This window comes from Canis lupus, chromosome 14 (assembly GCF_048164855.1).
Source record: "Canis lupus baileyi chromosome 14, mCanLup2.hap1, whole genome shotgun sequence".
Lineage (NCBI taxonomy): Eukaryota > Metazoa > Chordata > Mammalia > Carnivora > Canidae > Canis > Canis lupus.
Window position 1 is genome coordinate 60,205,826 of NC_132851.1, and position 26,426 is coordinate 60,232,251.

Below are 26,426 nucleotides of genomic sequence, written 5' to 3' on the forward strand. Positions count from 1 at the left end.
ACTACTACAAGGAATCTCTTACACATTTGCTCAAGGAAACATGTATAAAATGTATGTACAGGGATCCCTGGGTGGCGCAGAGGTTTGGTGCCTACCTGTGGCCCAGGCGCGATCCTGGAGACCCGGGATCAAATCCCACATCGGGCTCCTGGTGCATGGAGCCTGCTTCTCCCTCTGCCTGTGTCTCTGCCTCTCTCTCTCTCTCTGTATGACTATCATAAATAAATAAAAATTAAAAAACAAAATAAAATAAAATAAAATAAAATAAAATAAAATAAAATAAAATCAGGTTGTTTTAAAAAAAAATGTATGTACAGGCAAAAATCTTTTTTCAGAGTGATAAATTATCAAGAGACTAGATAAATACATTGTATACCTGAAAATATAACACAGTGTTAACACTTGAAGAAAAAGAATCACATCTGAAAATAAATAAAAATTATCATTTAAAAAAATAAAAGTGGGGCAGCCCCAGTGGCGCAGCGGTTTAGCGCCGCCTGCAGCCCAGGGCGCGATCCCGGAGACCCTGGATCAAGTCCCACGTCAGTCTCCCTGCATGGAGCCTGCTTCTCCCTCTGCCTGTGTCTCTGCCTCTCATTCTCTCTCTGTGTTTCTATGAACAAATAAATAAAATCTTTAAAAAAAATAAAAATAAAAAATAAAAGTGGAAACAACTCAAATGCTCACCCTTCAATAAATGAATAAAAAGTGGTACATTACTTGCAATAAAAAGGAGTGAAGTACAAAAAAAAGGGGAGAGATTAAACATTTTCATATAACCATACAAGGTAATAACTATAAATCAACCACTTGTTTCTTTATATATATATAATGAGAGTTACGAATGGTTTGTATATTTTCAAAAGTTATATCTTAAATGGTTATTTATCTAGATAACTATTTCCATTTTGCCTCTTGGCCAGCAAAGTCTAAAATATTTACTCTTTGGCCCTTTAAGAAAGTTTGCCAACCTCCACTCTTTATAAAGGAATAAAAATAAATCATTTATCAACATGAATAATCTTAAAAATGAACTGTGGGAAAAAAAGCAAGTCACAGAAGGATGTGTATACTAATGAAACCATTTTTATAAACTTTTAAAACCATACCACTGCCGTTCATATATATACATGCACATGTAGAAAAAGTATAAAAATATCCATGAGAATGGGCTCAGCAAAAGTACACATGGGATTTCAGTGGTCACTATGTTTTATTTCTTAAGTGAAATCATGAGGGAATCAGGGGTTTTACTTTTTTTTTTTAACCTGAAATATAAAGAAACTGAAAAGTTGTATGAAAATGGTGTGAAAAAGTTAGAATGTGTATAGGATTTTTTTTTTTTTTTGGTACTACAATGACATATACTACTATGCTTTAGGGCACTATGATCATTTATTTTCATACACCCCTAGCACCTTGCAGTTTCTCACATATATATTATTTGTTGAGTAAATGAAAGAATAAATACTATGTCAATAAACAAAAATATGCAAGAACAATACCTAACTCACTAGGTTGTTAGGACTGATGAAAATTCATTGAAAGTTCCTAGCAAATACTTGGCACAAATAAGCAAAGTATGTTGACTATTATCACCTGAGGAGAAGAAGTATTAAGATATATTCCCAATTATTGAAACCACATTAACCTCACTCAAAAGGAAGCAAATCAAACTAGACATTAAAATGACTAAGGGGCACCTGGTTGGCTCAGCTGGTTAAGTATCTACCTTCCGCTCAATTCATGATCCCAGAGTCCTGGGATGGAGCTCCGCCTCTGGCACCCTGCTCAGCCTGCTTCTCCCTCTCTGTCTGCCCCTCCCCCCTGCTCCTGCTGGCTCTCTCTCTCACTCTTTCTCTCTTAAATAAATTAATAAGATCTTTTAAAAAAATTACTAAGATAGTTAATTATACTGGAATTAAAATACAAAATACATTTTTAAAAATAACTAAAATGGTAAATTTTATGTGCTTTTACCACCTTAAAAAAAAACTTAAAAAAAAAACTTTTAAGTGACAATAATACTTACCTTTTTAAATATATCACTCACATGCCATGTACTACATAATAGTCCCCATTTTAATATGAGGAAACAAATGGAGAGTACTACTTTGTCCTGGGGCAACCTCTAACTAACAGGTGAGCATGGATTTACAACCAGGTTTGTCAGACAGCAGAGCTTCTTACTTCTTCAGAAATGATTAAATGACACCGACAAACTATTAAATGCTAAACAACAAAAATAACTATATTGTACACATAACAGACATTACCCAGAATGATTTTTCTTCGTAACCAGGTCTTCCTCATCACTTTCTAATGACTCATTCTGGCAACAACCAGAAATTTCATCATGGTCAGTAACTCTTCCAGAATCTTTAGCATTTAAAAACTCCTGTGCTCCTGAGCTGCCTGAAGTAGTTATCTTCCGCTCTTTAAATGGGATAGTTTTTTCCTTAGTATTCTTAGATGACTGATTTGGTTTTTCAGCAAGTTTTTGTCTACAGTCGTAAGACAATGACAATTCATTTCTTCTTGGAGAATTGCTATAAACATGACCTGAAAGAGTCAATGATAACCTAAAGTTAGCATAATGTTTATCTAGATTATTGAGCTCACTGAAATACCAACATTATTTACTTAGATGTAAACACACACACACACACCAATCTCATAGGCTATGTTTGTTTTCAAATTAAATTCATATACTGTACAGCTTTTCAATTTTTAGGTATATGCACCAACCCCTTTAAATTCATCACAGGCTTCCAAAACCACTTTCTGTGTCTCTACCCACTACTCTTTGGGCCATCCTTAAGATCTAGTTATTTCCCAAGGCTCCAGCTTCAGCTTCTCACTCTATGCACCTACTTTGAGGGACCCTTCTACCCTTAAACTGTAATTACTATGTAGATACTGGTATAATATTCACCTACAACTCTCTCCTAAATCTTCCCCTCTGGTTTTAGTTCCTATCTTAATGAAAAGTGTAACTATTGACCCAGATACCTACATCAGGAATCTGAATCATCGAAGACTCCTGTACCTACTCACAATCAATCCCCTAATTCTGTCATTTCTACATTCTTAATATCTCTCAAATCTATTTCTTCCATAGCTCTCCTGCAGGGATCCTCAACATTTCTTAACTGGATTATTAAAGCAGCCTGTTAGTCTACCTTTCTCTAGTCTTGCCATTCTTCAATCCATTCTTCACACTGCTTCAAGAATCATCTTAGGAAAACACAAGTTGGATCATGACAATGTTGCTAAAATCTTTTAGTGATTATCTGTAACTTAAGGATTAAGCCAAAATATTTTCAATTATTTATTTCTACACCTATTTATTTCATTAATCAAAAATGTTTAACATTCGCTGTCAAATAAACAAACCAAAAAAATCCAGCAATACTGAACTACTTACATTTCTCTAAAGCACTGCATCTTAAAAGGTTGCTCCCTGGACCAGCAGGATCAGTATCACTTGAGAACTAGTTTGAAATGCAAATTTTCAGGCTTCACTTCAGACCTACTAAATCAAAAACTCTGAGTAGAGCCCAATAATCTGTGTTTTAACGAGCCCTCCAAATAACTCTGATAAAACAATTTTTAAAAGGTTAAACTCTAATCTCCAGATGCTACTCTACTGAAAACATTCCATCCTTCCCTCTCACCCCATTCACTCAGTTGATTGCTAATTCATCCTTCAGGAAGCTTTCCCTAATTCCCATCCCTAAATTAAGCAGCTCTCTCTCAACTCTTTGATAGTATTTATTAGCCATCTAACTGTTTACTTATCTCTCTCTTCTAGCATACTGACAACTCCTAAGATCAAAATTGCTCTTTTATATTCTGAATGCCTAACACCAGGAGCAGGACTGTGGTGAAGCAATTTTTTTTTTCCAGTTCTACTGAGATATAAATGACATATAACATTGTATAAGTTTAAGATACACAATATAATAATTTTATATATGTATGTATTACAAAATGAATACCAAAGAGTAAAACTTAAAGTTCTCATCATAAAAAAATTTAATAAGCTTGGAAAATTTAAGAGGGTGCTCACTCTCAGAGTCATACAAACACTGAATCTGAACTCACACAACCCTGAGACCAAGTGCTTCTGCAAATTTCTCATTCTTTGTTACTCACTTGCTCCACTCTAGTATTGGGCCTTGCCTAACACCATTCCTGTCTCAGAGTGGGCACTCGATAAACGTTTCTCAACATACATGAAAAAGCAGCGGGGCCACATATCTACTATAGGCAGTTTGGTTGCTTACTAGGGAAATAAGCAATGGATCAACAGACAGAAAACTTGAGTTCTACTGTTTTCCAGTTCTAGCACAAAGGCCTATGACTTTAGGTTGCAACTCATATTGCTTTTTTGAGCTTCAGACTTTCTTTTTCTATCAGAAGAAATATTGGTAAGTCTCAGAGTTCTAGAAAACTTCTCCAAGCTTTGTAGATTTTTATTTACCTATATATTTACATGCTCATCTGCCATACCCTGGGTGACTCAGCGGTTTGGCGCCTGCCTTTGGCCCAGGGCACTATCCTGGAGTCCCGGGATCGAATCCCACGTGGGGCTCCCGGTGCATGGGGCCTGCTTCTCCCTCTGCCTGTGTCTCTGCCTCTCTCTCACTATGTCTATCATAAAATAAATAAATAAATCTTTAAAAAAAAATAGTAACAGGAGTTAATATTTTATATACTAACTACATGCCACTTACTCCTTCTACGGAGGTAGAAGGATTTGTAATAATGTTACAAAATAAGAAACTGAACAAAATAACTGAAAAGTGGAGAAATCATAATTTAAACCCAGATCTAAGTCCAAAATCCAAGGAAGGCTATAATATAATATCTCTTTCTACTATCAATCAAGGATCCCAATGACTCAAAAATTCATAGCAACAATGCCTCAGATTTGTGCCCTATTTGTTCTACTCTCACTTGTTGATCTAAATACCAGAGACAACAGATTCTGCAAATGTAAATATTCTTTTTTCATTTTTAATCTTCTACCATCTTCTCATGATTACTTCCTTTAAAAGATTAAAAATTTTTCCAAAACAATAAATGTACCACGTTGTACAGAGAAGAGATAGTATAGCAGACCGAAGAATGTCATTTTTATAAAGACCTGCTTGCAAAGTTACCTCTTGACTAGCATGTGGGAACTCAAATTTTGGAGGGTTCCCATTATTTCCTAACTGATAAATGTAGCTTAGTGCGCCTAAACTGCTTTGCAAAAAATACGGTTTATGTCAAATACTTGCTTTCCTTCAGGGAGTCTGGAATTTTAGTACTTACTAGGTAGACGGTGTCTAGGTGATCACCTCCAGGCTTCTTTGTCCATTCATAAGTGATGGACACTTGGGCTGCTTCCATAATTTGGCAAGCGTAAATAACACTGCTATAAACATCGGAGTGCATGTATCCCTTTGAATTAGTATTTCATTGGGTTCAAATACCTAGTAATGCTGGATCACAGCTATTTTTAACTCTTTGAGGAATCTCCATACCGTTTTCCACAGTGGCTGCACCAGTTTGTATTCCCACCAACAGTATAAGAGGGTTCTCCCTCCCCTACATTCTATGAGGTTATTTTATTTTATTTTTTTTAATTTTATTTTTTTTAAATTTATGATAGTCGCAGAGAGAGAGAGAGAGAGAGAGAGAGCGAGAGAGAGGCAGAGACACAGGCAGAGGGAGAAGCAGGCTCCATGCACCGGGAGCCCGATGTGGGATTCGATCCCGGGTCTCCAGGATCGCGCCCTGGGCCAAAGGCAGGCGCTAAACCGCTGCGCCACCCAGGGATCCCTCTATGAGGTTATTTTAAATGGGCAGATAAATTGATGTAACATCCTGTAAATTACCAAAAACACAAAGACCTTTCCTTGACCCTATATCTCTATGCTCCCTTATCTTACTATCTCTCCTTCCTCACTTCCTATTCTCTTAAAACCACTTGAATCAGGCTTTTGATCTATCATTCCACAGAAACCATTTCTATAAAAGTGACCAACAACTTCCATGTGGCCAAAATTCTACTGTCATTTCTTAACTCTCATCTACTTCAAGTCATCAGCAGTATTTAAGAGTCCATCACTCAATCCTTAAAATGCTTTCATTACTTTGCTTCCATAAACCTAAGTGCTCTTCAATTTCCTTTAATCTTACTAACTGTTCCTGTTTAGTTTCTTTTGGTGGATGGATCTACCTTTTCGTCTTGACTCCTGATTAGTCTCCCAGGACTAAATCCTTGGCTTTCTTCTCCAGGTTCATTGTATCATTAGGTGATTTCAAACAGTCCTAAAGTTTTAAAAATCATCTATATATTGTTAGGTCCCTAATTATACATCCTCCCATATCCTTCTCCCTAACTTTAAGTTCATTTACCAAGCTATTTCCTCAATATATCTACTTTGATATCTAATTAATTTATTACAACCTGAAATCTTGACATCCTTCCATATCTGCTTCTTTCATACTTTTCCTCATCTCAGTAAACAATAGAGCTCAAATATTCTACTTGTTCAGGCAAAAATAAGTCTGAGTCATCCTAGACTCCTGGTTCTCTCTCCGTTAGTACCAAATCCAAACACTTTTCATCTCTTCCCTCTGATAATCTCTTCCCTAGTGCCCATGCCCTAGTTTCTTCTCTATATAGCAGTAAGAAAATCTTTTAAAAGAAGACTCAACCAAGTCACTTTACTGCTTAAAATCTTCCAATAGCTTCCCAATACACTTCATCTAAACTCTCTATCCCAGTCTGCCTCTCTGACTTCATCTCTCCTGGCTTACTCATCTTTAGCCATACTGGCCTTCTTGAATTTCTCAAACATGCCAAGTATGCTCCATTAGCACTTTTACAAATACTGTTCTCTTAGTCTGAAATGTTACACACCAAGTTATTTGTATGGTTCCCCTCTTCATTTTTCTAAGATATTTTCTCTGAAAGATCAAAATGGACTCTTATTACACCTTTTATAAGAACAGTATTCTATTTTCTTACCTACCCCTACTTCTGCCATCTACTTCTCATCTCTATCATTTATCTGATTTTTCTTTATTACCTATCACTGCATGAATTATACATCTATATTGCTGGTCTTCCTTTACTTAAATGTAAGTCCCATGAGAGCAGTTTATTTTTCCACAGCTATATCCTTATATCTAGAATATAGTATATAGTAGAGCCCAGTATCTTTACACTTTAATTGATTTAATATTTCTATCAATGATCCAATTTAACTTTGTCCTCATTAGATTTTCTGTGGAAAATGGGAGTATAAATCAAACATAAAGCCTCCTATACAATGACTTTTTGGAGCTCTCCATGAACATCATTTAAATAAAATACTTACTCTGCTCTGATTTTACCACCCACCAATCAGATGGGTGCCGGGAAATTCTTCGACTTCTTGTAATAGTTGAAGTCACTTCATCAGGTATAAGCTTATTCTTCTTGGACCCACTAGGAAAATGCTTCTTTTTAGATTTCTTATCTTTTTTCTGATACACTGTATAAGGAACATTGGTGCTATTTTTCTTGCTTCCTAAATTAAAGAAAATAAAAAAAAAATTTACAATCTATGGAACCAAAGAGTTTTCAGAAAATCACAACAGATTAAAAAAAAAAAAACCCTTTCAATTATGTCTTAAATTTATTCTGTGGGCTTCTTTCATCTCCTTTTTTTTAAGTCAAATGTTCTCAATAAGATCTGTTTCTGTCAGTTAAATGTAAACCTTTCACATTGCTTGAGAACATATACTTCTGAGCCCCCCAAAAATGTACATTCTGAGTACATTCTGAAAAGGAAAAGTATGTGGCTTCTTCCAACTACTTACCAATGTCCCAAGTCAAAAAAAAAAAAGGTAACCATTGTTTTTCTGTTTTGAATGGTCATGATTTTGTCAATCTAATTTTTGAAAGAAGAGATTTAAAATGAAGTTTTTTTTCTTTTTTTAAAAGATTTTATTTATCCATTCATGAGAGACACACAGAGAAAGAGAGGCACAGAGACACAGGCAGAGGGAGAAGCAGGCTCCATGCAGGGAGCCTGACGTGGGACTCGATCCCAGGTCTTCAGCATCACGTCCTGGGCTGAAGGTGGCGCTAAACCGCTAAACGCCATCCGGGCTGCCCTAAAATGAAGTTTCAAAAGATGTTCCTATATGAAGGAAAAACATTATTTTTGTAAATAGAATTTAAAAAGAAAAAAGAGACTGAAAAGAAACAATGAATATGGCAAGCAATCATAGCTAACGTAAAGGTTTGGTACCAGTAGTAATTTCATTTCATCCCAATGATGTAAGAAAAGAATCTAGCAGAAAGGTGAGATCAATTCTAGTTTTGTTTTTTGTGGCTGACAACAAGAAGGAAAAATCAGGGAAATACAAGATATTTCAATACAAATATTACAGCAAAGAGGGGCACAACCACCAAAACGGAAAATTTTTTTCAGGAAGAGGTTTAAAATATTAGATGTTAGTAGACAGAATGAAAAATTTTCTTGATCATCAAATAAATCAAGAAACCAGCATTTATGAAGCATCTGAGAAAAGACTTCTGATCCAAAAAAAGAATTAAACCCCTATTAAGTAGGAAATATTCATGGAGTAAACAAATTACATAAAGTCTGTAAGACCAAAGGAGCAGATAGGTATTATACATAATCACATAATTAAAGATGAAACTGTACAGAACTTTTCAAAAAGATGAGAACATAATTCGGGTTGAAATCTGGAAATACAGGAAATACAAGACCAGACTTTTACTCTGAAGGTAAATTTGGGAAAATAATTCAGATGGAAGCAAAGGAATAATTTTCTCAAGGTATGAATATAAAGGAAGAACAAAGGGCAAACTATTAAACTTGAGGAATATGGAAAGAATCACGAAAATTTATAAGTGAAATGAGAAAAAGAAGTCAATAAAGAATAGAAGGAAATCAAACAAAAAAATAGGAGAATCAGACTTATCCTGGATTATCTAGGCTGGTCCAATCTAATTATATGTGTTCTTAAAAGTAGTGGTCAGAAAGGGCAATGGAAGAAGAGGTAAAAGAAAATGGAAATGTAAGAAGGCTGGTATTGCTGGCTTGGAAGATAAAAGAAGGAAATCATGATACAAGGATATAAACAACTTCAAGAGGCTGGAAAAGACAAGGAAGCAGATTCTCACCCAGAATCACAAGAAAAGCAACCTTGTCAACACATTGATTTTAGCCCAATGAAATCTATTTCAGATTTGTGACCCATAGAACTATAAAATACATGTATGTTTTTTAAGTCACTAAGTATGTGGTAATTTGTTATGACAGTGATAGAAAATTAATACAACTGGTAATTAATCAGAAATTATAGTCACTAAACAATCTAGATAAAGAAGAATTTAATATACCTGAAAATCAATGTGAAGAATTTGGCATTTAATTAAACAGAGTATCCTTCAAGTATACTTTCTTGATACAATGTTTTTTTCCTAAGAACTTAGGATAAATAAAAATTTTTGTAGCTTCAAATTTTGTGAATTCATATTTTAAGGGACTAATAAGAAAAAAAACTTTCCTATAATGTAACTTCAGTTTAGTCAGATTCTTTTTATTTTCTTAAAATACCCACCTCCTGAGAAAAGGAAAGGCAGGCAGGCAGGCAGGCCAGCCAGCCGGCCAGCCTGGGTGGCTCAATCACTTAAGCATCTGCCTTAGGCTCAGGTCATGATTCCAAAGATTCTGGGTTCTAGCCCTGCTTCATCCGGCTCCCTGCTGAGCGAGGAGTCGGTTTCTCTCTCTCCCTCTGCCACCACCCTGCTCATGCTCTCTCTCTCTAATAAATAAATAAAAATATTTTTAAAAAATAACCTGGGACATTTGGACATTTACAAGAGAGGTCCACAAAATAAAAACGGTGGCTTTTTTCTCCCTTTATTTTAAGCAGAATTTTTCAAATACACAAAGGTACGAACAGACAAAACTAATGTGTGACAACCATTAATTCAGGTAATTTAAAGTCTATGTTATAGATTATACAAAAAGAAAGCTAAAGTAATTGAATAAGTAATAATTAAAGTGGAATTTTTCATAAAAACTAGCTTAAACACCGTACTTTACCTCTTTCTCCCTTCTTTATCAGCAATATGTTATAGTCATCTAGAACCTCTAGGTACAAACACAATTATAGTGAAGAGAGTTTTCTGGTTAACTAATAGTTTTTTCAAATGACTACCAAAAACACTTCCACTTATTTCAAAACTTCTTTATAGTGCTTAAAAAATATAGGCTCTGGGATCCCTGGGTGGCGCAGCGGTTTAGCGCCTGCCTTTGGCCTAGGGCGCGATCCTGGAGACCCGGGATCGAATCCCACATCGGGCTCCCGGTGCATGGAGCCTGCTTCTCCCTCTGCCTGTGTCTCTGCCTCTCTCTCTCTCTGTGACTATCATAAATAAATAAAAATTTAAAAAAAATATTAAAAAAAATATTAAAAAAAAAAATATAGGCTCTAACGAGGAGACAGATCCTCAGCCAGTTTTTTTAACCTTGAGTGTTATCTCCTAACATATGGGATTATCAAGAAGGATTAAATTATATTATGTACATATAAAATATCTAATACATTTATTAAGTGTTTTCTATTCCATTAACTATTCTAAAGAAACCTGTAAGAAAAATTACCTTTTCTATTACTTAGAAAGCGGTATAAAGAATATAAATGGATCTTTTCTTCATGAGAGTTTCATCATTACAAACCTTAATCACTATACAATAATGACATAAAGAGGATAACCATACTCCAGCTTTGTCTGAGACAATCTCAGTTTATGCTTCCTGTCCTGAAATCCCTTTTAATTCTCAAGTCTCCCAGCTTGGATAAGTAATATAGTGAAACAAGATAAAAAGATCTATTGAGATATTACTTGGATAACTGTCTCTAATTCTACTACTGGCCTATGAATATATGTGTATATCTGCTAGTCTACAGACACTACTAGATCGATTTTTTTAATGGTGATAACTGTGTCTCAGTAATCTTTGTTAATTTCACTACCTAAATACAGTGTCTAGCAATTTACTGTTAGATTAATGAGAAAATGATGGAATAAAAGAGTATGAATTTTATTCTGTAATAAATAGCCCCATACTAATCTTGTTTTTTTCTTCCCAGTTTATATTTCAATAAACCTCAAAGAATATATGATGTTGTCTTATTCATATTCTGGTAACTACCTGGTTTATGAGTCTTTCCCATTCACTTTTCCCTTTATATATACTACCATCTTAGAAGCTACACAAAACTCAAGTGACTCAGAATTTAGTTGTAGGTAAAAGACAGATGCTAGAAAAGAGCCTACAGATTTAGTTTTACTTTGCCTACTTCCCAAAGCTAAACAGAAATATTATAAAAACAAAGTTGTGGAATACTGTTCATAGTTATACTTAATATAAAACACTTACCCACAGGCAGCATCTGTTTTTTGGAAATACCAACATTTATCACCTTTTCACACTCTTCCATATTTCTATCTGAATTTCTCTGTAATTTATCTTGGGTGATATGTGACACATTTATATTGTTATCTTTCGATTGTTCCATATCAACCTGTTCTTCAAGGATATTGGCCTTAAATTTTCCTCTCTCTTGTTGTTGTATAGTCTTTTTCTTTCCAGATGATTTCTCTGCATTCTCATAATACATTTCATGTTTTGTAGATCTATAATCATTTTCCAGTTCATTTGTCGAAGCACAACTTCTACCCAGTCTTCTTTGTTCAGAGGGCAGAGACGTCTCTACTGCATAAGCTGTGTCAGAATGTTTGTCACTTGTCAAAGCTGTAGGTGACACGCTGTGATGTTTTTCTTTTGACTTCTTACTTTGAAGTAGTGCAGAGCTCTCTGCAGGGTACACTGTGCACTGTTTCAGAGACCCAGCCTTTCTGGGTATAGTAATCCAAGGTTGACTGGCAATACTGCTTTCTGATTCATCAATTATAAATTCATCCTCTAACAACGTTAGGTCATTTGAAGGAGATGAATGAGGTGGAGCAGTTGCTATATGCCTAACAACAGGACTAAACAGGATGTTACAATAAGTAATAGCTCAAAAAATAAAGTTTTTACCTTTGCTTTGTGAAGAAAATAATCTAAATAGGAAATATAATCTATGTATCTTTTAAAGAACAGTATACATCTCGTCAATTTTCTCTTACCCTTGAAAATCCTCCTCTCCTTTTACATTTCTGTAATATCCAATTATACTCATTTAAAACACTAATGAAATCACAGAAGTTCAGAGCTGGAAGGAAGCCTAGACATCAACTAATTTAAGGCTCCCCCAACCCATTATATATATTGAATAGTTGAAACCCGCAGATGTGTTAAACAGCCCAGAGACATTGACCTACAGTCCAAAAATGCATGCCATTATTATTTATACTGTTATACTAATTCTAGGTCTGTATAGATGTCTCTTAGGGGCCAGATTTCTTTACATCCAAAACAATGTCATTTCCAAGGCATCTTCAAGTATAATAGTCTAAGAAAACACTACAAATTTATGCACTAAATAATATAAAAATTCATTCCAAGTTTGATAATCACATACGTCTTCAAATAAGTTTTAATATTGCAATCACAGTATAGAAATAAATGAAAAGTATCTAGAAAGGTAATCTAATAGGAATTAAACAGCATCTCTTCCAATTAGTTGGGAAAGCTTTCTAGAGAAGGAAGGAATTATTCAAAGGATAGTAATCTGATGGACTCTTCTGCATTTCCTTCGTTTTTATAACAACAGCCTCAAGCAAAACACCTACTGAAGTGAGATATGCATAAGTAAAAACTTAGGGTAAACACCCAAACTCTGAAGCTAGCATATGTACTCCTGTTTCTGCCTTTTCCGCTTGAGTCAGGATCCTTAAGCATTATCGTGTCTGCCTCTTCTATATTTTCATTAATAAAATATACAAAAAGATTATGAAATGAAAATGCCTTCTCTACTTTTCTAATCTCAAACCCCTGATAAATCTTATAATGTAAAACTAGTTTTACATTATAAGATTTATCTCTATATATAAATATATATATATTTATACACACACACACACATATATATACACTAAGAAATATACTATCTTCTAACAAGTAGAGTTTTGCAAGTTTATATGATTAGAAAACTCTAGAAAATCTAATGAATACCAAGTCAATATAAATAGAAAACCACAATGTATGAATATTTAAACAGAAATATTACTTTTCAACATTTAGAGAAATAGCCAATCTGTTATAAACAGGTTTAATTTGCCTTACTGTATATAACTCATCTATTAAGTTTTTGTATATAAAGAAGTAATGCTAAGAATTTAAAAATTAAGCCTTCCTAAACCGGCCAATAAGAATTCTCTAAATTTGCGCCTCTATTTTACTTCAAGGGACTTCCAAAACATCATGATTAGTCAAACTGAAGATATCCTTAGGAAACAACGTTGACACTTGCTATAGACTGAATGTCTGTATATTTCCAAAATTTATAAACTGAAACCTAATCCCCAGTGGAATAGTATTTGGGGATGGGGCTTTTACAAGGTGATTAAGTCATGAGGGTAGAACACTAATGAATAGAATTAACACCCTCATAAAAGAAGCCTCAGAAAGCCTTCTTGCTATCATCTGCCATGTGAGGTTGTAGAAAGAAGATAGCCATCCATGACCCAGGAAGCAGATGTCACCAGAAAAGAAAAAGACTAGCATATGACAAGGGAAAAATGGTATGCCAAAACAGACAAATGCAAATGTGTATGACCAAGTTGGCAGAAACAGGTAACCAGGGAGAGTGAAGGTTTTAAATACCAGCTGACAAATCTGAAGTTTATATAGGCCAGTGGTTCTCAACCCTAGCTGACATTAATTGTAGTTAACTGTAATGTGCAGCCAGTTAAGATCACTGTATGGACACTGAAGAACCTCTAAAGGTTTTAAGGAGGCCAAAACAGACTAAAATTTATTAACACAAGCAGAAGAAAAGTAAAAGTGTTAAAGCCCTTAATAGTGAAATACATCATGACATAATTCTGTTTCTAAATACTGCCTTCATTCTTTGGTATCATACAGATTTGAAAGTGCTAATGAACAGAAGCAATGAAAGCTGAAAAAACTTACTGTCTTTCACATTTAATTTAGTAGATATTTAATGATGGCTTTGGGAGTGATTTGCTGTGAGAGTTAGGCATAATTTCAATTAAAATTTGTACCAAATAAGATTAACTTCTATATAAATAGCATTTAGCATTAAGAATCTATTTAAATAGCATTAAGAATCCTTGATATTGTTCACAGAATGTAAAATAAAATTGCCTCAAAGGCAGCTTCTTAGTAACTCACCTGGATTCACTTTTTCGTTTTACAGTTTCTAAAAACAATGTTGAAAAACTTTTTTTAGTTTGTGGCTGAATTTCATCTTCTGAGTCTTGTACTCTTTTCTGAGATATTCTTAATGATCTCCTCTTTTGTGTTTCTTCTGATACTTTATCTTCTATTTCTGATACTTTATTTGCTATTTCTCCTTTCTTCAAAACACTTTTTTCTTCAAAATTTAACCTTGAAGGTTAAAAGGAAGGCAAGTTGTATAATCTCACAGTTTGCTGAGTTATAAGTTTTCCTGAACAATAAAGTTTTCAGTGACAATACAGACCACTTACAAAATTTTCCACTAGGCCGGGACACTTGGGTGGCTCAGTGGGTTGAGCGTCTGCCTTTGGCTCAGGTGGTGATCCCAGAGTCTTAGGATCAAATCCTGCATCAGGCTCCCCCTCTGGTTCTCCCTCTGCCTATGTCTCTGCCTCTTTCTTGGTCTCTCTTATGTATAAATAAATAAAATCTTAAAAAAATTTTTTTTTCCACTAGGCCTTTAAAATCTCCACGTTCTGATCTGTAATCTCTTAAAATATACAAAGAAAATTACATTTCTTATTTGTCAATGGAAAAAAGTAAGAGATAGACCAAGGAAATCTGTATCTTAGAGGACTAGTTCTCAAACATTTCATGAGATTTTGAATAATCTGAAAAATCTTATCAAAATATAGATTCTGATTCAGTAGGTCTAGAGTAGGCTTTGAGATTCTGTATTTCTAAAAAACTGCCAGATAATGCATCCACTGTTCTTGATCCTGAGCCACAGAATATTCTGAATAGCAAAATCTTAGAATGTACTTAACTCCTTGGCTCCAAGAATTACACAAGACACTAGGCAGACAGTTACACTCATTGCAAAGGTACCCAGTAGCAAAGGACTTTGAATGATCTACTTTGCCTCTTAAAGGCCAAAATGAAAGCCCCAAGAAACAGACATAGATTTACCACAATTTACCCTCAAAATACTTACCTTCTGCTACCCTACAAATGACCCAACACATACCTACCACTGTAATTACAAATGACACAGAGAAAATACTCTTAGGAAGTTATAGAAAACATATTATCAGAAGAAAATACTTTTTTTTCCAGCCTATAGAAATGTTTACCCACAAACTTCTCTGAAGCATACCTTAAGCTTTCTGTATCAAATATAAACTGAATATAAACTGATGTATGTTATGCTCTTCTCATGTTAAGATTCCTCAATATTTACTATAAAATACATTAAAAATAAATAACTTAAAATTTTCAAAGTAGGATTCACATTATTATTTGAATAGGTAAAAATTTACCTTTTTCTGGTTTTAAGAGAAATTTCTGTACTTGAAGGCAATGTATTTACTGAATTTTCAGAAGTGTAGGTCTCTCTCTTTTGGGCCACAGATGGAACAGCATTTTGCAATACAGAAGCTTTTGCATCCAAAAGAACTACAGGTGAGCCAACAGATAAGTGAAATTTTTCACTGGCTTCACTGTGGTGATCTCTGAGTTTTTTACTTGACGTTCTTCTTAAGCCAGGTGTATTTTTAGAACCAACAGTTGCCAAAATTTGCTGATGAACTTCATGGTCTTGAGCTAGAAGAAAATTATATGAAGACATTAAAATTTTTTAAATATTAGAACAAAATGTGTTTTAAAATTCAATAGCAATAATTAGAAATAGTTTTCAGAAGACTCACAGTTCATTAAGTTTATAATCAAAGATCTATGATTAAAATATGTAAGTGCTCTACAAGTTCTAATTTACGAAATCAATGAATATAAAGATGTATTTGCTCCTTGCTCTGAAGTTTTGAAATGGCAAAAATTCTCAAACAGAAAATTCACAATTATATGGATAGTCAATTTACTCAAGATTTGAATAAATCTATACACAGTTAAAATAATGAAGAAATGCTAGAGAAATTATGAGATTCGATTTTTAGGTTGAAAGTCAGTAAACTATGGCAGCTAGATAACCACATATACAGATATATACACTTACAGAGCCATAACCGATATATGCAGAGATATATAAGATTTGTGTGTAAATATATATAAAGGTACATATGTAAAAATATTTTTATATGTAAAAGAGTATTTGTGTGTGTATATATATATATACACATACATATATACATGTACATATAAAGAGCATACATATTCTCTTAGCCTTATACCTTCAAATATCAAAGAAAAAGTAGAACTGCTGGGGAGTATTTGTACTGATTCACACTCTTACAAAGCAAAGATCAGGGGCACCTGGGTGTCTCAGTTGGTTTAGCATTCAACTCTTGATTTCAGTTCAGGTCATGATCTCAGGGTGGTGAGATCAAGTCCCGCATTTGGTTCAGCATATAGCGAAATCTGCTTGGGTTTCTCTCTCCTTCTCCCTCTGCCTCTCTCTCCCTGAACCCCACACACTCTGCCTCTCTCCCTCTCAAAAATAAATTACTTAATTACTTAATTAATTTTTTAAAAAAGCAAAGATTAAAAATTTTAAATACAATCAAAAAACATCTTTTAGAAGGTTATGGAACAAGACAGTATACTCAGTTTTCTCTGCTTTTCCCTCTAAATACAACTAAACTAAATTCCTGGTAATTATCTATCCAACAACAATAACAGAACTCTAAAAGCTGGAAAGAAAAAGGTGTATTTGCTAGGAACCTCAAGCTTTAAGCAACAAAAGACAATATGGTGAATCCTTTAGGTTGTCCTTTTATCTCCCATATACCCCCCTAGACTGGATTCTAGAGGTATGCAACCCAGAACCACCAATAGGCATAGGGGAAAAAATCCTCCATTCTCTGGCCAAAAGACTTGAAGAAGGGAAACTCAACAAGGACCTCTAGCAGGGAGCCCCAACTCTTAATTCCACAACCTAACCCACTAAATACGCCATTCTATAGTGGCCTTGTAAAAGCAGCAAAGCCTCAGGCCATGCCAGGTCCCACTCTGTAAGTTATACAGGACAGCAGTAGTAAAAGAGCAAAGTCCTAGGCTAACCTTGTCCCTGGACCAACCCAGTCTCCACTTCAACAATCAAGGATAGCAGGCCAAATGATCCACAAATAGCTGCAGAGAAGTGAAACTTTTTACCTTCCCAGCCACTGCTGCACAGACCAAGGTGACATTTTGAACCACTGTTAGTATCAACAACCAAGGCCTTACTTCACATGGAGGGCCTCTATGGGCAGTCTAACCTGAGGCAGGAAGAACTTAAGAAAACCCTACACCCCCCCATCTTGTCCTCTACCCAGTCATTTTAGAAGATCCAATCTCAACAGTTTCTGACCCCAACCCTCACTTGAGTGAATAAGGACATGGGGTACTCTGAAACATCTTCCATTCATCTGACACAGCACCTCCAAGAACTGAGCGGGAATCTCAGCAGCATCAGGAAATGAAACAGACCAAAATATCACTGTTAGGACTCTAAACATTTAACTGCCACTGGAAATAAAATCCACAGAAGCAAGCAATAACCTACACATTAAACCAAAACAAGGCAACTGTATACTATAACAAAAGATTTAAATAGAATCAAGAGTTTCCTAAAATATTAACCAAAATGTCAAGAATACAATCAAAATGATGAAGCATACCAAAACTCAGAAAAGCACTACCTGAACAAGAAAAATATGACCAATGGGCACAAATAAACAAGATGAATCAAATGTTAAAATTATTTAATAAGAATTTTAAAATATCCATCATAAAAATGTTTTAACAATCAACTACAAACTCTCCTGAAACAAATAAAAAGACAAACTCTCAAAAAAATGAGTTACAAGGAAGAACCAGTTTTTTGGATTTTAGCCATTCTTACAGTGTGCAGTGGTATATAATTATTAATTTAAAATTCCTAATGACAAAAAAAATTCCTAATAGCAATGATGAACAAATCAAAATCACAATGAGATACAACTTCATACCCATTAGGATGGCTATTATCAACAAAACACACACATGCAAAAAAAAAAAAAAAAGTATTGTTGAAGATATGGAGCAACTGGAACCCTTATACACTGCTGGTGGAAATGTAGAAATGATGCAGCCACTATAAAAAACAGTTTAGTGGTTCCCCTAAAAGTTAAAAATACAATTACTGTGTGATCCAATAATTTCTTTTTTGTGTATGTCTCCAAAAGAATTGAAAGCAGAGACTGCAAGAGGTATCTGTACACCTGCATTCACAGCAGTGAATAAGCAAAAAGTGGAAACTGCCAAAATATTCATCAGTGGATAAATGAACAAAACAAAATGTAGTCATGGATGGATCTAGAAAGTATAATACTAAGTAAATAAATCAGAGAAAGACAAATACTCTATGATTTCACTCATATGTGAAATTTAAGAAACAAATGAACGTATGGGGGGAAAGGGGAGAGAGAGGAAAACCAAGAAATAGACTCTTAACTATAGAGAACAAATTGATGGTCACCAGAGGGGATGTGGGTTGGGGGATGGGTGAAATAGGTGATGGGGATTTGATGAGCACCAGGTATTGTATGGAAGTGTTGAATCACTATATTTTACATTTGAAACTAATACTACACTGTATGTTAACAAACTGGAATTTAAATAAAAACTTAAAAAAGAAGATGAAAATCTAAGACTCTACCATTAGAATAAGATAGACCTTTTAACCAAAACAAGGTCAAAAACTATTAGAAGTCACAAATTTGACAATTAAAATTAAAAATCTTACTTACCATATGGTTTAAGATACTATAAAACAAAATCTGTAAAAGTCAAGGGATCATTGGAAAGGCAAACACCTCTCACACAAATCACAGATCAACAGATATAGATACTCAATTCAAAGACCTCTCATTAACAAGAAAAAACTAATGTGCAAAGGATACGAATAGCCAACTCAGATAAAAGGAAATTCAAATAGCCAATAAATAAATTAAAAAGTATTCAAATGCAATGGATATCACAGATATCTTTTTTAGAAAATATTTTAGTTATTGAACAGACAGAGTGAAAGAGCAGAGAGCACAAGCAGGAAGAACAGCAGATGGAGAGGGAGATGCAGGCTCCCCACTGAGCAGGGAGCCCAATGTGGGGCTTGATTCCAGGATGCTGGGATCATGATCTGAGCCAAGAGCAGACACTCAACCAACTGAGCCACTCAGGCACTCCCTGGATATCATAGATATTTTAGAGTGACAATGAGATCATGTAATACCAATCAAACTGGCAAAAAAAAAAAAAAAAGGCAAATGATCTATCAGGTAAAAAGTACTTTCCCACATTGCTAGTGTAAAAAAAAAATTGTACAGCCTCTTCTGAAGGTGTGCACACACACATACATTTATATATGTTTTCATTCAAAGGTTACCTCAGCAGGACAATGGAAATAACAATTAGTAGCTTTACTTTTTTAATCTTTGAAGCTTACTTCAAATGAGCAAAATTTTTCTGATTTGAAAAAATGTAAACCAACTTTTAAAAGTTGCAGCACATATATCTAATAAAAGGAAATGAACAAAAGGATAAAAAAAAGAACACTAACCATGTATATACAAATATTGAATGTTATATACTTGAAGCTAACATGTTACATGTCACATATCTCAATTAAAAAAAAAAAATGCTCAAGAAGCCCATGAAAGGGTCCATGTGAGAAGGAATTAAGACTTCCTGCCTGCATTTTAGCCCCACATGAGTCATCTTGGAAATATATCCTTATTCCCCATTAAGCCTTCAGATGACTGCAACACTGACCAACATCTTGACTGACACCTCATGAAAAATTTCAAGCCAGAACCATCTATCTAAGCTGCTTCTCAATTCCTGACCCATAGAACTGTGTGATTTAATATTCATTGGTTGGGGGGAGAGGGGAAGGAGACTAATCTATTTGAAAAGTCTTAAAACTACAGTCTATGCAATAATTTTTTTTTAATGTCTCTTACCATATCCTAATAATCAATGTTCTTACCACTAAAACAAAGGAATACTCAAAGCGTATTATTCGTGTTTAAAAAAACAAAACAAAATAAAACACTGACCACTCTGTCTACACTGACCTGTGAACCTATCACTCAAGCCAACACACGTGACACCTTCAAAATCTCCTTTTAAATGTCTAAGCAAATAACATCCATGGAGATGCCACCAACCTGATCTGTTGACACCTTCACTTTCTTTCTTCCTTGAAGAAACTGGAACTGACTTCAGATGAGATTTCTGGCACTGAGCCTAAGAGATATACAACATTAGATCTAATAAAAAATAGTAATTCTGATTAAATACATTTGTTTTTTAAATTGGAAAAAAAAGAAAGTATTTAAAAACAATAAACCAGCTGATAGAGTTGTATACTTAAGTAACTACTTTAGAAAACAATGTGGAAAAAAGAAAGAAAGGGAAGGAAGGAAGGAAGGAAGGAAGGAAGGAAGGAAGGAAGGAAGGAAGGAAGGAAGGAAGGAAAAACAATGTGGCATTATCTAGTAAAGTTGAAATTTCAAATAACCTAACACAGAAACAATGTTGCTCTGGATAACAAAGAACTATTCTGATAGTAAACTGGGTAAATTATGGTATAGTCCTATAACATCACACATCACACATTCAACAATGAAATGACTAAGATACAGCAATAAGAATAAATGACAGTTAACCATGAAAAAAAAAAAATCAGGTCACAGAAGTATGTCACAGTCCTATTTACATAAAGTTCAAAGTAGATACATGTGAAACTATATATATATAAATACATATATTTTAGAGATTCACTCAATGGAGAAATCAACATAGCAGGCCTGATCATTTAAAGCAGCTCACAGGGCAGTCCTTGGTTGGCAACTGGGGACTTGGCTTTCAGAATGTTTCCCCCATTACCAAATGATAAGGTTGTGCCTACTAGGCAGCTGCTTAGACTGTATAAAAATGTGATTTACAGTGAACATCTGCTTTTTTTTCTTCAGAGAGAACAGGATTTGATTGGGCAGAGAGTGCCTATGTAACCAGTCCCGAATAAAAATGGGGTAAGCCTCAGAAAGCTTCCCTGGGCAGAAAGACTGTACACATTTCACTGCTGGAAGCAACACGTTTTCTGTGATCCCCACAGGTACCCTTGACATGGTTCCTCCAGACTGCCTGGTGGGTCTTTTTCCTTTCCCGATCTGGCTGTATATCCCGACTATATGCCTATAATAAATCTCAGTCACAACTATATGATGAGTTTCAGGAGTCCTTCTAGTGAAGCACCAACATGTGGATGATAATGGGACCTGTCAGAGGTAGGGGAGAAAGTGCTGAACAAATGTCAGCAACACACCCATTACGTGGTGAAATTATAAAATAAAAGAGGGGAACGACGAACAGAAAATTCAAGATAGTGGTTACCTCTGTGCAGGGAGGAGAGGCTGAAGAACAGGATCAGAAAGGGACACACTGATGCTGAAGTATGGAGATTTCTTACATTGAGGGATGGGTACGTAAGTGTTCATTTATATTATTTTTAATGCTTTACATAATGCATATTTTCTTTTGTAAATCTGAAATATATCGTCATAAATTTTAAAAATCTAGAAAAGGGAAATCTCATTCATATATTGCATATGGGGGAAAAAACTGGTAAAGCATCTTGCAGAAAAAACTGAAAATACTTAACAATTTTTTTTTCTAAGATTTTATTTATTTATTCATGAGAGACACAGAGAGAGAGGCAGAGGGCGGGCCCCATCCAGGAAGCCCGATGTGGGACTCAATCCTAGGTCTCCAGGATCACGCCCTGGGCCTAAGGCAGGCGCTCAACCACTGAGCCACCCAGGCGTCCCAATATTTAACAATTTCATCTGAAATGTGCATATCCTAGAAACTTCAGTTTACAACATGTGCATGAGGAGGCATGAACAAAAGATGCACATCACTACATCACTGTAATAATGAATTGATGGAAACAACCTAAAAATCTACCAATATGGAAATATATAAATGAGGAAGCCACTGCACTGCTGTTCAGTGAATATACTATGGAACTCAATTACATAAAGAAAACAAAAGCAAACTTTCACTATACTTTGTTCCTCTTAAAACCTCATTAGGATTTTTTTAAAATGTACAAACCCAGAAGTATGAAAAGAGAAGGGATTACATGGGACATGTCAACCAATTTTTCTTCAGTTGGAAAGCAGATCAGCAGCAAGTAATCAGTCCAGAGAGAGCAGAAACATGCTAGCAATGGAGAAAGCGCAGGATAGATTTATGTTTATGGAGAAACCCTTAAGATCATTAATTCAACATACAAGGCACCTCTAAAAGAGAGGTTCCAACTGGGACTTACAAACAGAAGAGTTGTTAAAAGTATGTATAGGAAGCAGTCAGAGTCATAGTCTGTCCTTTCCCAACCCTGGCATATTAGATGTTTACTCTCTTGAGTCCCAGAATTGGAGAGCCTCTAGACTCAGACACAGCTGAAGGTAAGAGTAAAAACAGAGTTATTAAGTGAAAGCATTCAAAATGTACCTTCCCTCTGCCCCACCTGGCTGAGAAGATTTGTAGTTATCAGACTTCGAAGCAGGAGAGATTTGTCTGAAAAACCTATCAAGCCAAGTTTAAAAAGCCTGTAGATTATTATTAACACCTGGACATCTACAATGACATGGCCCAGACAGATCACAGCACAGTAAAATCTACCAAGGCACAAATTTTACTACAAAAATAGAACTTCCAACCACCATTTTAGGTTTCCACTCTTAAATATGAAGAGACCACTAAGATTCACTAGACATCTGAAAAAAAGGCTCTAGTATAAAAAGGCAACAAACAAGGTAAACAAAAAAGGTACTTGCAGGAAACAAACTGTAAAAAGAAATCTTAATAAGAAGGGTTAAAGAAATCTAACATCAGGAATATCATGAAATTTCAAGTAACTAAAAGCAGATGACAAGATCCTAAAAGCCTGCAAAGATTAAAAAACAGTGACTCACAAAGGATCAAGGAATCAGAATGGTATTTTCAACAGGAAGAGAAGCCTAAAAGAAAATAGAATATGCCTTTAAAAATCTGAGGGAAAGTAGTTTCCAACCTAGAATTCTGTACTCACTCAAATTACCCATCATGCACATAAAATCAAGGTATTTTCAAATTTTTAAGGTCTTAAACTATCAGGAAGCAACTAAATGAGGAGGCCCACTAAAAAGAGAGGGCAAGAAAAAAGGGAGTATTTGGAATCCAAGAAATATCAACTGCATTACTAGAGAAAAGAGAAGGGACTCTCTGGATAATAAAGGAAAATCACATGGCAACACCTATCTCACAGGCCTAAGGGTAGTCAAGAGCAAAAAACAAAGAGCAGAGAGATGTAGAAAGGACATTTCAGGAAAAAACTGAAAATGACAAATTACTTGATGAGTCTACATACACTAAGAAGATATTTATAATTTTGCCACAGAAACTCATGATAAATTAGAAACAGGTGCACAAACGGTTAAACACGCCATGGTACAACCACACCATAAAATATAACTCAACAGTAAAAAGAAATAAATGACTGATACACACAAAAACCTGCATAAATCTCCTAAGAATTATCCTGAGTGGAAAAATCAATTTTAGAAAGTTATACACACATAACTCTATTTAACTAACATTCTCAAAATAACAAAATTGTAGAAATATAGATTACAGGTTTCAGGGGTTAAGGAGGGGGTTAGGGCCAGAGAAAAGTAAGTGTTGCTATAGTGATCCTGTAGTGATGGAATTGTTCCATACCTTGCCTGTATCAATGTCAGTACACTGGTTGTGATACTCCAACTACAGTTTTGCAAGACCATTATCTTTAGAGGAATCTAGGTAAAAGTACATCGGCTTGCAACCCTTTATTTCTTATAGCTGCTTGTAAATCTATAATTATCTTAAAAGCTTAATTTTAAAAAGTTAACAGAGTTCCCAAAATCTTTCTATAGGGTAAAAAGAAACTTTATCTCCTTTTAGGCAGCTTGGATTGAAATGAACAGATTCCCACTCGCAAGGACTGAGCTGGGTCAGTCTGGGATGAAACTGTAGTAAGACTCAGTATATTTGTAGTCTGCTCTGTTCTTCAGAATGAGGTCTTCTGGGAAACTGAGAGCCAGGAGAGTCACCTTAGAAATACTGGGAGACATTCGGTCTCGTCCTCTGGGGGGGTTCTTGTTCAACTTTTTAGCCTCTTACTTCCAACTGCTTCAAAATCTGGCAAATGCCTACTTGTGGTGGGACCTTTTCCTATGACAGGATTTTCCCTTCTTAGCATAGAAAGACTATATATTTCACTCCATTTTTCTGGCCCAGGATTCTGCGCCACCCCCAGAACTTAAAAATGTTCTCTAAAGGAAAAGGGCCTAGCCATTTGGAAAATCCCTGGGATCCAGCTTGTCATGCCATTCCAGCATAGCTGACAAAAGTTGTCCTTTCCCACAGTAGACTCTTTCTGTGTGGGCCAGCATAAAATCCTCAGCTTTTGCACCAAATGAGCCAATACTCTCAGGAAAGAAAATGACTAATAATCATCAACTCATCTTCCAGATTCTTCTCTTTGGAATTTTATCTAGCCTTTGTTCTTTCCATAGCTCTCCATGTCTCTAAAAATAGGATTTATTTGCATTTCATTCTTTTTCTTTAACTAGCTTTTACAGAAGAAATGTTGGTCCACTGCAATCTGTCACATCCTACCTAGCAGTGAAACCTCTAGCATAACCTTCATACCAAAGCCCTACAAGAACATTCTGAGAAAATAAAAGATAATACTGTTCCTGAACATAGATGTAAATACCTCAAATATTAGCAAACCAAATCAAGAAAGGTTAATACTTTATGACCAAACCAAATACATCCCAGAAATTTTAAAGTTGATTCAACTGTTAAAAATCAGTATTATATAATTTACCACAAAGATCTCTCAATTCTGAAAGAACTGGATCTTCATGCAACCAAAGGCTATATATAGTTGACCCGTGAACAAAGGCTTGAATAAGTGAGGATCCACTTATTCACAATTTTTTGCAATAAATGTAGTACTATAAATGTATTTCCTCTTCCTTATAACTTTAACATTTTCTTTTCTCTAGCTCATTTATTTTTCTTTACAAGATGTATTTATCTATTTTAGAGACAGAGCAGGTGAGGGGTAGGGGAAGGGGACAGAGGATCTCAAGAAGATCCCGTGCTGAGTGCAGAGCCCAATGTGGGGCTCAATCTCACGACTCTGAGATCACAACATGAGCCAAAACCAAGAGTCAGTCATTTAATCAATTGCACCACCCAAGTGCCTCTCTAGCTTACTTTACTCTAAGAATATAGTATATGATACCTATAACATACAAAATATGCATTAACTGTTTATGTTATCAGTAAAGCTTCTGGTCAATAGCAGACTATTAGTACTTAACTGTTTGGGGAGTCTAAAGTTGTACGTGGATTTTCAACTGCATTGGTGGGTCAGCAACCCTAACCTCTGTGTTGTTCAAGGATCAATTGTATAATTAAGTGTTTACAGAAATTTATAGTGAATGTTATTTATAGCACTACATATTTTTTCCCTCCAATTTGTACTGTACTTTTGAATAACATGTCTTTATTCATTAGCTTTGCAAACTCTATTTGAAAGTTCGCTTTTTGTACAGTTAAGTCAACTTATCCTCTTAAAATATAATCTATAAAAGATTGATTCTCCTTATAGCAATAGAGTAACTTTGGTTCTCAGAAAACAACAAAATCTGCCACCTTGAACTGGGAACTTCAGCACTGCCCACTTTTCTAAAAATCTAACTTAACTAGTATTTTAGGAGAGGTGAAAAATGATTGTGTTATGATTTGATAATTCTATACCCAGACCTCTGATTTCAAACACAGGAAACGTCAAGTCAAAACTTTCACAGAAGGGCAGCCCGGGTGGCTCAGCGGTTTAGCGCTGCCTTCAGCCCATGGTGTGATCCTGGAGACCTGGGATCAAGTCCCACATTGGGCTCCCTGCATGGAGCCTGCTTCTCCCTCTGCCTGTGTCTGTGCCTCTCTCTCTCTGTC

At 35.2% G+C, this 26,426-nt stretch overlaps 1 protein-coding gene and 1 long non-coding RNA gene across 7 annotated transcripts in view; both read right to left on the reverse strand.

Moving 5' to 3' along the window:
- CENPC (centromere protein C) overlaps positions 1 to 26,426 on the reverse strand; it is a 77,932-nt gene that overhangs the window by 40,682 nt on the left and 10,824 nt on the right. For 4 of the 6 annotated variants that reach the window (XR_012007177.1, XR_012007178.1, XM_072775227.1 and 1 more), the window contains exons 5-11: positions 20,540 to 20,618; positions 15,716 to 15,998; positions 14,391 to 14,606; positions 11,469 to 12,082; positions 7,380 to 7,571; positions 2,277 to 2,562; positions 96 to 212 (exon numbers count right to left, since the gene is read on the reverse strand). Coding sequence is in view for 4 of the 6 variants with exons in the window: in XM_072775227.1 (XP_072631328.1) it covers positions 96 to 212; positions 2,277 to 2,562; positions 7,380 to 7,571; positions 11,469 to 12,082; positions 14,391 to 14,606; positions 15,716 to 15,998; positions 20,540 to 20,618 (1,787 nt within the window). In the remaining 2 variants the exon portion in view is untranslated. The remainder of the gene's footprint in view (positions 1 to 95; positions 213 to 2,276; positions 2,563 to 7,379; positions 7,572 to 11,468; positions 12,083 to 14,390; positions 14,607 to 15,715; positions 15,999 to 20,539; positions 20,619 to 26,426) is intronic. The other 2 variants (XM_072775229.1, XM_072775228.1) reach the window with 1 other exon arrangement.
- LOC140604153 (uncharacterized) lies at positions 7,968 to 9,778 on the reverse strand. The gene is made up of 2 exons (XR_012007180.1): positions 9,640 to 9,778; positions 7,968 to 8,186 (listed from the first exon to the last, which is right to left on the reverse strand). It is a non-coding gene; the product is annotated as an uncharacterized lncRNA (long non-coding RNA).